A 14,768-nucleotide genomic window follows, 5' to 3' on the forward strand; every position below is an offset into this window, starting at 1 on the left:
TCATAGAAGAGGTGGATAGATTAAATACTTGATTTTTTAACAAATATCGACTATGGAATTCACGCACTGCCATTGACAAGGCGGGGGGCCTGATGGGTTAATTGTCCTCAGAAATGGCAATAAAGAGAATGCTTAACAAGACCTATGACAAAGTTAAAAGGAGATGTTCTTCTGGTGACACAGGGTACCTCATGTCAGTTGTGGCTCGCATCAGTCAGAGTCTTACAATGTCAAGAAGAGCATCAAATGTGGACACCTTAATGTGTGTATAACCAAAGAACTTTGGATGTATACCCACAATTTGTGGTGAAGAATATGGAAATGCCCCTTGGAAATTCTCTGTAAGGCTATGGGATGTACACAATACTGGTGCAACACCCTTCCCTTTTTCCCGTGAGGCCCTTCTTTCTATGATTATCTTTAGATGGACCAAGCCAAGTGTCAACGTAATCCAAGTATTGGAATCCTCTTGCAGAGAATTCTCAAAAAATGCCTATCGCACCACAACTTAAACGCACCTCAAAGCAGATCAGTTCCCCTTTGAGCATTTCCCCCTAGAAAACTACACTTTTTCATGGACATTTAACAAGCTTTCTTCGTGCTTTTTCCAACACTTTAAAAACGCAACAAAAACACGTCATTAATGTCATAGGCACATTAATGAGCATTAATTTGTTCTTCATAATTAAGACACATGAACGAACCCTAAAACTATAGCTCTAGAAACCAGTTTACCAAAAACCAAGGAACAACCGATAACTGATTGCTACAACAAACGAACGTATGATCTTTGATTTAAAGGTGAAGATTATTCGGCTTATATTTTACCCTTTTTGGTTCCCATCCTCCACCCCCTTCCCCTCCATAAACATGCTAATTACATTTTTAAATTAAACTTCAACATTTCCATTATGTACTTTATTTAGATCCAGTATGTTGTAATAACCGGTACTCTGTGTTTTACACAATGCATGCAAATCATGGCTGGTGGGAGACATCAGCAGATTGTTTTTAATAGTTTTCTGGAAATATTATAGTACCCTCTCAGGAGCCTTCATCTTTGATGTAAGCCATGGGCTTACTCTTGGGAGGAGTTCTGGAAATACCAAAAGGTCTTGCTGGGTGGATGCCTGTCTGAAGAAGTAGGTGTTTATCAGCAGATGATGACCACATGATTCTAAACCTCCATAATTGAAATCCAGTGATTAGAAGGGGGGGACCCGGGATAGTCAGGTTTGTGAGAATAGTGATAGATGATGCTGAAAGTCCTCTAGCCAGGAAATGAGGTGGACTCTATCTTGACCTACCACAGCTTCTAACACACGTTCTGGGAAGCCTGTAGATTAACTGAAATGGCTTACTCTGATTTCACGGCAGAGAAAAGCCTGTGCTACTGCAAGACTGAAGATTAGGCTAGCCGCTAGCCATACATTATACAATTCTCTTGTACAATTTTTCTTTATATTTGCCAAAACCATATAATATGAGGTCAAACCTAAACACGTTTTAATTTGTATGCAATCAAGCAGTACCTTGCACTACATAGTTGAAGGTAAATCTAAAGGAAATAGAGTAAGAAAATTGTATAATGTTATGGCCAGCTTAAGGCTGGAGTTCAGCTTTAGGAGAGGATGTAGAATCACGCTGACAGTGCATCACACACAAGATTTATCTAGGTCTGTACATTCTATAACTTCTAATGTAATGTGTTGTGTTTTTCTTTTGTTTTTGTTTTTTTTAGTCATTTGAAAATCTCTCTGTGGAGGACTCGGCTGGATCGATTCATGAGAGAGATGATATACAAGGTAAAGACTTGAACAGAAAATGTCACGTGTTCTGCCTAACAAATCTTGTCACATTAACATGATCTGGGGAATTCAGTAGTCCTAACAGTTTTCTGGTGGTATTTTCCTTAAGAACGACCTGTGGCTAATTCAGGCAAGCATCTTCACCAATGTTGGTAATGGTGACAGATTCTCCACTATGACTGCCACTTGAAAACCATGGTAGTGTCCGCCACCAGATAAGAAAACTGTCAGTAATTAAGGCCAGCTCTGAACTGGTGTATAGAGGTATGCCAGGACTCGGAGCAGGCTATGCTGAAAAGCTGTTTTTTTTAAAGTAACCGCTTCCCACAATGTGCTCAATCCCTCTTCCCATTCAACTGTCGGTTGGGAGATTCCTTGGCTGGAAGCTAAATTTAAACCAAGAAGGTGATGTCATTACCCTAATATGGAAATGCCCAATATTTGAAAAAAATTACCTGTTTCTCTGGGTGCTACCTGATGGAGAACTGAGATTGGTTCCCCTTGAGGTCTGCTTTGCTTTTAATTGACAGAGCACAGCAGGGACTGATTTGAAAGCTGCTATTGGACTGGACAGCAGCTATGGTTCGCCCCACTGCCATGCACAGTCAATCAGAACTAACAGGGACTTGACAGGGATATTGTCTATAAGATCCCTATCGGGCTCCACCCACCCTATAATACAAATGTGACACGAAAAGTGGCCAGGGTGTAAGAAATGGGCTGCACGGAGGAAGAAATATCCAGTGTAGACTGACAGACTCATGAACCGATGACAGGTACCATGAATCTGGGCAAGCCGCGATGCTTTTGGTGATGGACCCCAACAGAATTTTAAAGGGTGCCAACGAAACTACCCTGAATGTTACTGAAATGGTCTCTTGGCGTTTTGAAGTTAAGCAGCCCATAGGTTATCAATTTTTGTTCCTTCCATTACGGGTGGATGGCTCTTTCCTTGTCTGTAAAGGATTGGAGGGTTTAGTTCTGCTTTAAGCCACACCCCAGATTTTCCATTGTCAATGCCAGAAACTCTCCTGTTACCTAAGCTCACCACACATTACTATCTGACTGTATGATCTTTGTAAAACAGGTGTGTATTATCCCGCGCTCCCTAACCTAATGTGTCCCTCACTTCTAACTTGTGTCTGATGGCTGCAACCAAATAATTGTGTTCCCACAACTGCAAAAGAAATACAATTAAAAATGTTGGCTGCGCCTATCCGTGTGCAATCCAATTAATGTTTTTAAACCAAAACCTTAGTTTCCTCCATGTCCCTTCATTATAAAAGATGCACTCCCATTGTGTAGTATATAAAGGTTTCACATTTATTGCAATATATCCACTTACATTAAAACTTGAGACAGTGCGCTTTGAAAGATCATCTGGCGGGGCTCCCGTATGCCCTTGTATGTTCCACAAACACAGTACTCTGTCACTTAATTTCCTCCCACGCGTATCGTCACGATCATGTGACTTCCTCAGGGGTTTATACTGAAGGGACGTGGAGGAAAGGAAGTCCAGACAAAGCCAGCTCAGTGAGGAGAGAAAGAAGGTAGATTGAACAGCTGATGAGCCTGGAATTGACCCCAGCAGGGGAAGGTGATTTTAGACCTGGAAATAGGTCTAAACTTGAGGTTAGTTCAGTGGTTAAAGGTGGTGTGATTCGCTGAATAATTGTATTACCCTAAATCCACAAGGGTGAAGGTGAAAAAACTGGGATATGAGAAGCACATTTTAAGGGAAAAATATTTGAAAGAAGAAACGCTCTATTAATTGAACTATAGCCATTTGCCAAAACGTTTAATTGGTTTGCACATGGATAGGCGCAGCCAACATTTTTGAGTTTTATATGATCTCTGTGCAATCAATTTAATATCTACTATAACTTTGTAATATGGGGACTCACCTTAACTATGCAGTCAATCACTATACAATCAGGCAGGCCCTTGCACCACAAATTTGTTGGTAAATCCAATGGAGATTGTACATTTCAAATTGTTAAAGGGGTTGTAAACCTACGTGTTTTCTCACCTTAATTCATCCTATGCAGTAAGGTGAAAAAACACCTTGCAGTGTCCTGCCCCCCCGTTTTACTTACCCGAGTCCCGAATTTCCGTGGACGTGTCCCCGCCGTCGTCCTCTCCATGCAGTCCCGGCTTTGATTGGATAGATTGATAGCAGCGCAGCCATTGGTTCCCGTTGCTGTCAATCAAATCCAATGGCGCCGGGGCAGAGTCATACACTTGGCGTCTATGTGTATGACTCAGGAGCGCGCCCGCTAGGTAACCCCCTCGGGAGAGAGCTTCCCAGAGGGGGTAATCTTATGCTTGGAGGAGCTGCCGTGGAACCCCAGAACAGGTGGATTGAGGCCACTCTGTGCAAAACGAACTGCACAGTGGAGGTAAGTGTGACATGTTTTTATTTTATTTTTTTAAACGCAAAGCTTTAGTATCACTTTAAGTTTTATGAGTTTAAAACTCACTACACATTTAAATTGAATAGTACAATTTTTTTTAGATCCACCAACAACTATGTAGTGACTGATTGGCTACAAATTGTTTGGCTAGGTCTTCATATTACATAGGTTTGGGAAATCTAAAATTTATTGTAGAAAGATTGTATAGGCATGTTGTAACAAGTGGTGACTTGATAGCTTTATGGCTAGAATGTCGTTATGGCGTAATGTTGTTTGGAAGGGGACTTCAAGTGATCTCAACTTTTATATAGAAGTTGGGCCTTGTGTATAACTTGACTTGAGATTTAAAGGGTCACTAAAAGAAAAAAAAAATTCTAGCTAAATAGCTTCCTTTACCTTACTGCAGTACTGGTTTCATGTCCTCATTGTTTGTTTTTGCTTTGAAGTAGCTGTAATTCTGCTGTGATCTCCACACTTCCTGGTTGCCTGTTTCCTTATAACCATGGTACTGGGAGATTTTCACGGTGGTCTAAGCTGTCATTACTGTGTGTCTAAAACTCCTCAGAACCAATCAGATTAATTTTAAAAACAAAACACTGCCCTGGATTTGTTAGTTTTTGTTCTGTGAGTCTTCCCGACTCACCTCTCACCCGGAACTTCATGTATGTACCTTTAAAACCGAAAGTGAAACTAGAGGCACATTATATGATAGATTAAATTACATTTTTAATCATTTTTAAAAGGAATCCGTTAACTTTTATGTCTCTATACCCCAAAAAAACAGTCATTTCAGCAAAAAAAAATGTTTCCTTTAGTGACCCTTTAAGGCCATCCACAAGAACATATTGCTAGCTGCTTTTGTGTTGCGTGGGTTGGCAATTTTGTGCTGCCAGAACAAAAAACTACTTTCTGTTTATACAATGATGGGCCTGTTTAATCTAATAACATATCTAGTTCTTCGTAATTTGAGGAGTATTATTAATACAGGCACAACTCACAAACTGCTACTTTAATAAATAAGTGGATCTTTGTGTTGAAAATAAACTTTTACTTTAGATATCAAACTGATTCAATGCCAGCAGTCCTCAAATCATCAGCATGTGCCATCCTTCAATAGTCAGAGATACAAATAATGAAAATGTGCTTGAGGGTGGGGGAAGGAGCAGCAAAAAATAAATAAAAAAATGGGCCCCCATATTTCATAAAATAAACCATCCCTGCCATGGTTTTATATGCATGCACCTATCTCTGCAGGGTAATAATGGTGAACTGACCAAGGTAGCGTGCATAGCTAAAGGAATCCTAGGGATGTTGTCTTTCATATAACATTATATGCTCAGTCTTGTGACTCAACATGGCTTTATCAAGACATAGAATTTGTCAACTTGCAAGATCTTGTAAAGGTCACAAAATGGCGGCAACAATCAGGTGGAAGGCTTTAAATGCAGATTTGCATGGTTTACCCTTTTAATCAGCTCTGTGTAAATATGTGTTGGTATTGTTTTTTTTTGTTTTTATAATAATAAAATAGAAAAATAGGTGATCTAGATAATGGCGCCCTCCTAACCAACCACCCACCTTTGCGCTAGTAGGAAAAGGATAGTGTGGTTGAACCTAGCTGCTGTTTAAACGAGAAATAGTGACAAAAATAAATAAAGTGGCTACACTCTCTCAGGAGTGTCCACAAAATTTAACAGCGCTAAATGAATATGAGTATATTCCTCTAAGCACAAACAATATCTCAAATCATATAATAAATATTAAGGTGAATAAATATTAGTGATAATTGTGACAAAGTTCATGATCATAAATGAAAATACAAAAGAAAAAACAAACCTGTGACACTAAAAAACGTGAAGAAGAGCACACAATGTGCAAAAAGATATATATACAAAAATATATAATCAAGAGAGTTCATATAGTGAGGGATCCTGGGATCTTCAAAGACTTCCACCACACCAGACAGTGTTCGGTGATTCCTTCACCCATCAAAATGGACACTCACCAGACCAATATGCCTCACATTCGCGTTTTTTGGCAAACAAGCTTTAAATCTAGATCTTTCCAGTTGGTAAGGATATGTTCCCGGTATAGTGATCCAAATAACTCCACATATACGGTAAGAAAAAGAAAAGGAGGTGCACAATAGTGTGATACCATAAAAACTGTTTTAATAACACAACACACTTAAACTCCAAAAGTTGCACTCACAAACAAATTTAAAATTTCAGCAATGCATCACACCAAATAACTTTTCCTTCAAATTCTCAACTGGTAAAGAGTGGTCACGGTGGACCCCCAATCAGCAAGATGAAATCTCACAACTCACGGCACCGCAGATCACTCCAAAATACAGCCAGTTTTTCTGATTCCTCGCTAGGCTTGAAGCACTGTGCGTCTAAACATGTCAGGTTAGTTCAAAGAATGACTGTGTGGCCACGCCCCGACATGTTTCGTCATTGAGAGTTACTCATGAGATTGGCCACACAGTCAATGGTCACTCCCTTGTATGCTGATGCACCAAATGATTGAGCCTATGTCCGAAGAGCGAGCGCACGCGCACCACCGTCACTGCGGGCGGAAGTGACACGCGCACACGACTCACTGAGCGCAAAAGCGTGTATAGCCAGCGTGTGAAGCCGTTGGCAGAGTGAACTCACCAATCAGCTAACAAGGTGGGAAGAGTGGGCGGTGCAACAGGGCAGAAACTCCATGCCCGATACGCCGGCTTCTCGGGTGTCCCCGCAACCACAACTCACCAGTTCACATCCTGCTTGCAGTGTAAATACACATAACACTCTATGGTCCACCTCTATATATTACTGTATCTAACAAATAAAATAATGTCTAAGCTGTAGTGTTACATATAGCACAATTAAAAATGAAATAAACATGGATGATGGCGAAAAAATTAAATAGCAATAAAAATATAAATATTATTACAAGGAAGAGGGCTATATACTGCAAAACCTGTTAATAGTGCCGATAGCTCTCACAAAGAAATGCAGGATAAAGTATGACCAAAAAGGATTAATGAAACGGGGTCTGACTGTTCAGACTGTTTAGAATGTCGTAACTGGCTGACCCTATTGCAAATGCATAACCCAAGGTGGTACAGACCCCCATAACCTAACCACAAATGGGAATATATGATAATATAAAATAAAGAATGGTAGAATAAAGAGCTGAATCTGATTAAAATATTACAAATAACAGAGAGGATAGCACTGTACTAAGAGTTGTTCATGAAACCGTTCAAATCCACCTCTACATTTAGGCCCCGTGGAAAGAGACATTTTAATAGAAAAATCCACTGAGTCTCACGCTGTGAGAGATCTCTCACTCTATGGGAACCCCTCCAAGTCGGATAGACACAGTCTATGCCACAGAATTGGGCAAGAGTAGGATCCTGATTTGTGTTTCTTTTTAAAATGCATAGAGACACTTTGGTACTCAAAGCCTTTTTTAATGTTAGCTAAGTGCTTGATAAAATAATAGTAATAGTAATTAAATGCTTTGAAGAAACAAAATTGAATAAATGGCGACAAACATACTATTCTTGCTGAAGCCCCCAGACCAGTGTTTCTCAGCCTTCTTAACACAGAGGAACCTTTAAAAAATATGTTTAGGTCTATGGGAACCCCTGCCAAATTTACATCTACAGCTCAGGGTACACTGAATCAGAGTAGGTTGTAGTTCTAATACTAATAAATTCATAAAATAAGAATGTGGCGTACCTAGCATATTTGACACCCAAAGCAGAGCAGTGTTTTTAACACCCCTGTGCTCTGTGATATGAGACAAACCTTTGTTTAATAATTCAATGAAACTAATGGCTAGAGAAGAAACAAGGGATCTTGTAGTGTTCATTTTACTTTGATGGGCAGTGGAAATAGTGCTCTTTAAACTGGTGGTCTGTGTATGGTCCCTTGCATTGGTGGCCTGTGGAAGAAGGGACCCCCTTATGTTGTTGATCAGTGGAGGACTGCCCCTGTTACCTAGAGCTAAAAGATCATTGCTGTCAGTGGATACTGAGAGATGGAGTGTTCATTCCTAAAGAACCTCCTAGCACCTTCTGGAGGAACCTTGGTTGAGAAAAGCCTCCCTAGGCAATCTCGGACATTTCTACCCCTCCTTGACCACAAATTGTTCTTCCAGAGTAAAGCCTCTCACACACGATTGGATTTTCCGACAGGAATTGTGTGATGACAGGCTGTTGGCGGAAAACCTGACTGTTTGTACGCTCCATCAGACAATTGTTTTCGGATTTTCCGCAGACAAATGTTGGATAGCAGGCTTTAAAATTTTCCCGCGAAGCATAGTCTGTTGTCGGACAAAAGTCCAAAGCACAAACTCGCATGCTCGGAATCAATGCTCGCCAAACACAACATTAGCAGAAGATGTCCAAAGGGTGGCGCTGAAGAGCTGAAAATGTAAATACGTTTGTGTTTGTTGGCTGACAATTGTGTGCCGTTTGTATGCAAAACAAATTCCTGGCAAAAGTCTGAGGCTTTGTCTGCAGAAAACCGTGTGTACAAGTCTTTAGGGTGGCCATAGAGCAACAGATTTTTCATGGAGAACAACCAATGTCAAGCATCCATTCATTGTCTGTTAAAGAGGGGAAAAAAATAAAATCTGAAATGCACTAAATATATAACAAACATGTATTTAGATTTGGCAGTTTTGTTCTTGGAAAGCCTATCCTTTGATGTATGCTCATTCAAGAATTTTAGTAGTCATATGGCAGGTGACAGGCTCATCTAAGTTGCTCGTGTCTCTGACCCTTTCTTTCTAAAACCCTTGTCAATCCTATTTACTGTCAAGCCGCATTATAGAACTATCCAAGATCAGAGTTACTTGAGCAGTCTCTTTTGGCCAGGACTGCCTGCAAGCCAGCGTGGGCTTGCCGATTTTAGAATTATTTTATTTTCCTTTTACATGTTGTTTTCAGGGAACCTACGTGCAGAAGAAGTGGACAACATGCTCATGCGAAATTACAGTGGTGTGGAATCTGCACTGGCATATGCAAAAGCATGGTCAAAATACGCCAAGGATATCCTGGCCTGGGTAGAGAAAAGGCTTAGTGTGGGTGAGTGCCTTCTCTCAGTGTCTAATGAGCTTTGGAATTAATTCTGTTGCCATGTCTGTGCTTTAGACTGTCAGTAATGTGATTTCTAAATTATTAGATGTTTCAGTAAATGTTGCTCAGTAATGTTTTTTTATTTTTTTTTGCAACATTGTATAAAAGTCTGTCCTCCTCCTTTCAGAAGCTGAAGCTGCTAGAAATCTTGCAAAAATGGCCGAAACAGCAAAGTCTATAGTTGCCCCACAGGTAATGCTGTGTATACATATAAATAAGCGCAAATATAATTCACGCTTTCCACTGTTTCTCTTTATAAGTGCTGGTGCAGTTGTATTTTTTTATTCGTGATTTCTCATTTTGACAAAAATGTTCTTTTCAACCCACCCCAAGCCTCATCATCACCTGAATAATGACAGTTGAGTTCTCTCTGGTTTGCCAAAAATCATACAACTATCTTATCCATTGAAGCTGACGTTATTGTACAGTTTTAGCTAATTCAGTGTCAATGATCAGATTATCTGTCCACGGGTCTCCAAACAGGTCAAATCTGGACCGCTACAAGTTTTTATCTGGCCGAAGCTAGGGTCAGTGGGGTATCCTCGGACTAGGTGCATGCACTGAGGATTTAAATCGGCTGGTCCCTGCTCCTGATGGGGAGCCTGCTGTAAGGGGAAATCTGAGTGCACCAAGCAGTAGTGCATACACAGCAGCATAACTTTTTTTAAACTTTTTCTGAAAGCAAACCTCACATCAATCTTTTTGCCTTTTTATGTTGAAGTCATACAGCATGTAAAACAAGTAGTATTAGCATTATTGGGTTTATTGAAACAAAAGAAATTCACAGTGGTAAGCTAAGATACATTAATCAAAATAAATTCTTTACTGATTGGCTTTCAGGTAAATGTGATATGATCTGACCTTTTTAATGCTAGTTTCCTTTGCAGCTTTTCTGGCCTGCTGTCTTTAGTATTTTGAGTCACCAAAACTTAAGAAGTGGGTAGATTGGCACAGTTGGAGAAGTTCTTATGATCAAACTTGTTCTGCGCTGCAGCAAAAAATTAAAAAAAATGTGACAGCTAGGCAACCAGTTTCCTTTATTTAAACTGAATTTTAAATGGTTGCTATGAGTAATTGCAAGTCATAGTTTTACACTTTTTTGTATGTAAGGCTGTATGCCTATATGTTTTGCTTTAGTACACTTCTTTCATTATTTTTAAATGTAAGTTGCACCTTTTATTTATTTTTTATTTATTTTTTCCAGGACTTTATGCCTTTCCAACCAATTTTTACAGCAGCTTTTCAGAATGACATTGAAGCTAGCCAGCTGTGCCTGCAAACAATTACTGCCCTCCAAAGTAACAAATTCATCCAGGTAGGGTCATCCCTTTCTTGCATTGCAATGGTTTGAAATACTGTTATGGTTGTTGTTGTTGCATCACTTTTTTTATATAACTATTACATAAAAAAATGTAAATGTTAGTTGTGCCTAAGCAGTACTCTTAATAATGTACCTGGTGCTTGGAATTCCTCCTGAAAAATAAAAGAGCACTTTTAGGTATGTGAGCGCTTAGTTCCTCCTGTGTGTCTGCAACCTCTTAGCTGTGTATCCGCAGTGTGCGATTTAAAGCAGGGTATACATGTATCACAATTTGGCTGGCTCAGCGAGAACTGGCCAAATTTCGATCTGTGTGTACCCCTCTGTTTAATAAAAGCAGATTGTTACATCCGGGGGTGGAAGAAGAGTCCCCACTATCAAAATAGCTCAGTGGGAGAGATCCCCCTGCATCCATATCGCTTGTGTGTGTGGATGCAGGGATCTGCTTTTTTTTCCAATCAGATCGTTGGCTGAACAGAAAAAAAACTCTCAGGCATTTACCCAGCTTTAAGGCGCGGCTACCTTTGAATCACAGGAGATTTGGAGTGATGTTTGGTGCTCTGGTGGACTGACTGCTGTGCTGCTTACCATTCTTGTTGGAGGAACTGACCTGAAGAAGCAAAAGCCCTGTCTCTATCATGATGGCCACCGCCACAAAGAGACACGGTGCAGAACAAGCCGTTGTAAAACAGTAATGGGGAAAGATTAGCTGCTGGGAGACCACAGGTAATGTTTTGTCCAGCCCTGCCCGCCATATTCAAATCCAGCGTCTAAAGTTCATTTGTTCACGCTTCTTAAATGTTTCAAATAAAAACATCTAACCATGGCTGTAGCAGAATAAATGCTGGTTTACCAATCTGTATGTCCTCGGGCCTTGATACTTTTGCTGATGGCAACTCGCCTGCCAAAGGATCACTAAAGAGGCTTGCTCATACTGCGTTACTCCCTCGCTGGCCAAAACATTACAGAATCTCTCTTCTCACCGGTGAGGGATTAGCTAAAAATTGTAATCATTCTTTCAAATATTTATTAATATGTAAATTTGTAATTTAGCCATTTATTTGTTACCTGGTTAATACATTTAGTATCAAGGTCAATCACTGCGCTAGTATTACAGAAGCAGCTGGCATAAATTGTATGGCGACAATAAAAACGCATAAAGCATAAACTTTTTATTTCTTTTCTCTTTAAAGACCACCCGTGTGCAAGCTCTGCTCCCAATTTGCTCTGTAGTTACTCAGTTTTAATCTAGAAATATATAGTATGAGTCAAGTGATTTATGTGGCACGTTTTTCTACACCTTTTTATTTTACTTGTTTGGCTATGGCCGTATTGTTAATGATTTAGTTGCCAATTATGGAAATGTAAGCAATTACCATTGGTGAGTCAAAAGAATAAATGTTTTGCCGCTGTTATACTGTCCACACCCAATTCTCCCCTCTAACCTCTCCATAATCCTCCTGCTGTACCCTCAGCGCTCCTCTCCTTCACATACTGTTGCCATACACTGTACCATTCCTCCTGTATTAAGTGTTCCCTGCATGCCCTCCACACTACTTTCCTGCTTATATTGCCTCTGGCTATACAATCCGCAATCCTTTTCTGTACTTACTTCCCGCTGTCATACCCACTGTACTACTCTACTGGTCATACTGTCTGTCATACCCTCCACGCTACTCCTATACAAATAGCCCCCTGTTATACCTTTCACAATACTCTCCTTAACATATTGCCCGCTGTCATACCCCTGTATTCGTTTATTTCCCCAACATTTCCCATTCTAAAATGGAAATACTTTAGTTATTTAGTATGTGTGTTTGTATTAAGCAGCTGTAAGAATACTCAAGTACGGTTTCAAGTTAGTGATTCGCTTTTATTAAAGTATGAAGTTCCCTTTTTTTTACCAAACAGTGTGCTTTGTAGGTCTTGTATTTGTTTTCCAGCATACATTGATTTAACATGCAAACAGCATAACAGTCTTACTTTTGGCTGCAGCCTCTTCAAGCTCGAAGATCAGAGCTCGACAGACAAAGGAAGGAAATGAAAGAACTTTGGCAGCGAGAACAGAGGAAAATGGTTGGTGCACATAGTTTTAACTTAATATGTGATTGTTTTCTTCATCTTCATCTTCTTCAGTGAAATAGTTTCATACCATTGTTTCCATTAACACTGTATTTTTTTTCCCTTTTTTATATAAACTAAACCTCAAATTTGCTTAAAGAAAAACCAGCACAAGGGATATTTATATTAGGTTTCTCCCTTGTGCTGCTGTGTCTTGGTTTAGCAGAAATCTTCTTCCTCCAATGCCACCCCCCCCCCCAGTTAATAGAACTGTGGAAACCATGTCGGGAAAGAGATCGCTTAACTATGCCCACCCACCCTTCCCACCTATCTCCTCCATTCATAGATGACTCTTTTATAAATGGAGGAGCTGGGCAGAAAGGGCGGGCTTGGTTAGGTACTTTTGATGAGTGCATGTCACAACCCCCTTAGTTATATTAACCCCCACTGCACCGAAAGATTGCAGTGGTGGAGGAGGAAGATTTCTGCTAAACCAGGACACAGCAGAAAAAGGAATGCATCACATTGAAGATTGTTTATATACCTTTTGCTGATTGATTTTTTTTTTTTTTTTTTAAGTGACACTAAAAAAAAAAAAAAAAAAAAAAATTCTATTCAAGTATGTATTCTGGACTCCAAAAATTACCTTCTGTAGCTCCCACCCCCCTCCAAACCTCTGCATTTCTTTAGGATATTAACTATGGGATTTGTTTTATGCAAGGAGCAGGCAGTGCACATACCCCAACTACTGTGTACTACTTGTTCCAAATAGACAGAAATGAAGGGGAAAAGGAGGGGAAAAGTAGAGGTTCAGAAGCTCATGGAGGATGTTAGGTGGCAGAAAAATACATTAAACGATTTCATGAAAAATTGATTTCACGACCATCAAGTAGTGAATGAGTGTGGATTATTTTTGAAGAATAGCAATATGCAATTAGCAAAAATCGGCTGGTTTAGCAGGGATTAGCCAAATTTCAGTACGTGTGTACATGTACATGTGACAGAAGACTGTGTAATGTTCTGCATAGCCTGTCGAGCACAATCAGAATCTGGCATGAAGATGGACCTTGGGTCTATGGCTTAGTGCAGGGATATGCAATTAGCGGACCTCCAGATGTTGCAAAACTACAAATCCCATCACGCCTCTGCCTCTGAGTGTTATGCTTGTGGCTGTCAGAGTCTTGCTATGCCTCATGGGACTTGTAGTTCTGCAACAGCTGGAGGTCCGCTAATTGAATATCCCTGGCTTAGTGGATAGCAATACGGTCTTGCAGCACTGGGGTCTTTGGATCAAAACTCTGGATATGATCTGCATATGAAATTTAAAATGCAATACTTGCGCTGTAAGGTGTGGGACAAGGGGTGTATAGGCGGTAACGTTTATAAGTGACTAGTGAAGGTATTATTTGGTGAGAACAACATTATAAGACATATATAGCAATGAAACCAATACAAGGACAGTCCTTAGTGAAAAATCTGCACTCTGAGGAGATCCAAATCCAGTGCAGTCCTGCCGTGTATTGGTGTGCTCCAAATAGAGTTAAATCCTAATCTCCAACGGTGCAGGTGTTGTGTAAAAATAAAAATCAAAATAAAAATGCAAAAGGTACACTTTAGAAAAAGGAACACGGAGAAAAGTTCTGAAGAAAATGTATATAAGACCCTTGGATCCGTAATGTGGGATAGGATAGTAGAGCCAGCACCAAAGTTACATGCAAACACCTTTGGTGAGCCCAGCTGCTCACCTCGAATTGGCCACAGTATGTCCAGGTCAAACTGGTCTAGATGGTTACAGTCCACAAATAGCACACGTAAATCTCCATCCGATATTTAACATGAAAAAACAGAGTAAAAGGACAAAAAAAAGGCTGATGGTGAAATACCGTCACAAAAAAGATCCAAGGGTCTTATATACATTTTCTTCAGAACTTTTCTCCGTGTTCCTTTTTCTAAAGTGTACCTTTTGCATTTTTATTTTGATTTTTATTTTTACACAACACCTGCACCGTTGGAGATTAGGATTTAAC

At 40.0% G+C, this 14,768-nt stretch overlaps 1 protein-coding gene across 2 annotated transcripts in view; it reads left to right on the forward strand.

Annotated features, from left to right (window-relative positions):
* ARHGAP29 (Rho GTPase activating protein 29) overlaps positions 1-14,768 on the forward strand; it is a 211,479-nt gene that overhangs the window by 145,329 nt on the left and 51,382 nt on the right. For both annotated transcript variants that reach the window (XM_040359991.1, XM_040359992.1), the window contains 5 exons: positions 1,742-1,805; positions 9,174-9,311; positions 9,490-9,554; positions 10,567-10,677; positions 12,676-12,756. In XM_040359991.1, coding sequence (XP_040215925.1) covers positions 1,742-1,805; positions 9,174-9,311; positions 9,490-9,554; positions 10,567-10,677; positions 12,676-12,756 — 459 coding nt within the window. The remainder of the gene's footprint in view (positions 1-1,741; positions 1,806-9,173; positions 9,312-9,489; positions 9,555-10,566; positions 10,678-12,675; positions 12,757-14,768) is intronic.

The sequence above is a fragment of the Rana temporaria genome, chromosome 7, assembly GCF_905171775.1.
Source record: "Rana temporaria chromosome 7, aRanTem1.1, whole genome shotgun sequence".
Lineage (NCBI taxonomy): Eukaryota > Metazoa > Chordata > Amphibia > Anura > Ranidae > Rana > Rana temporaria.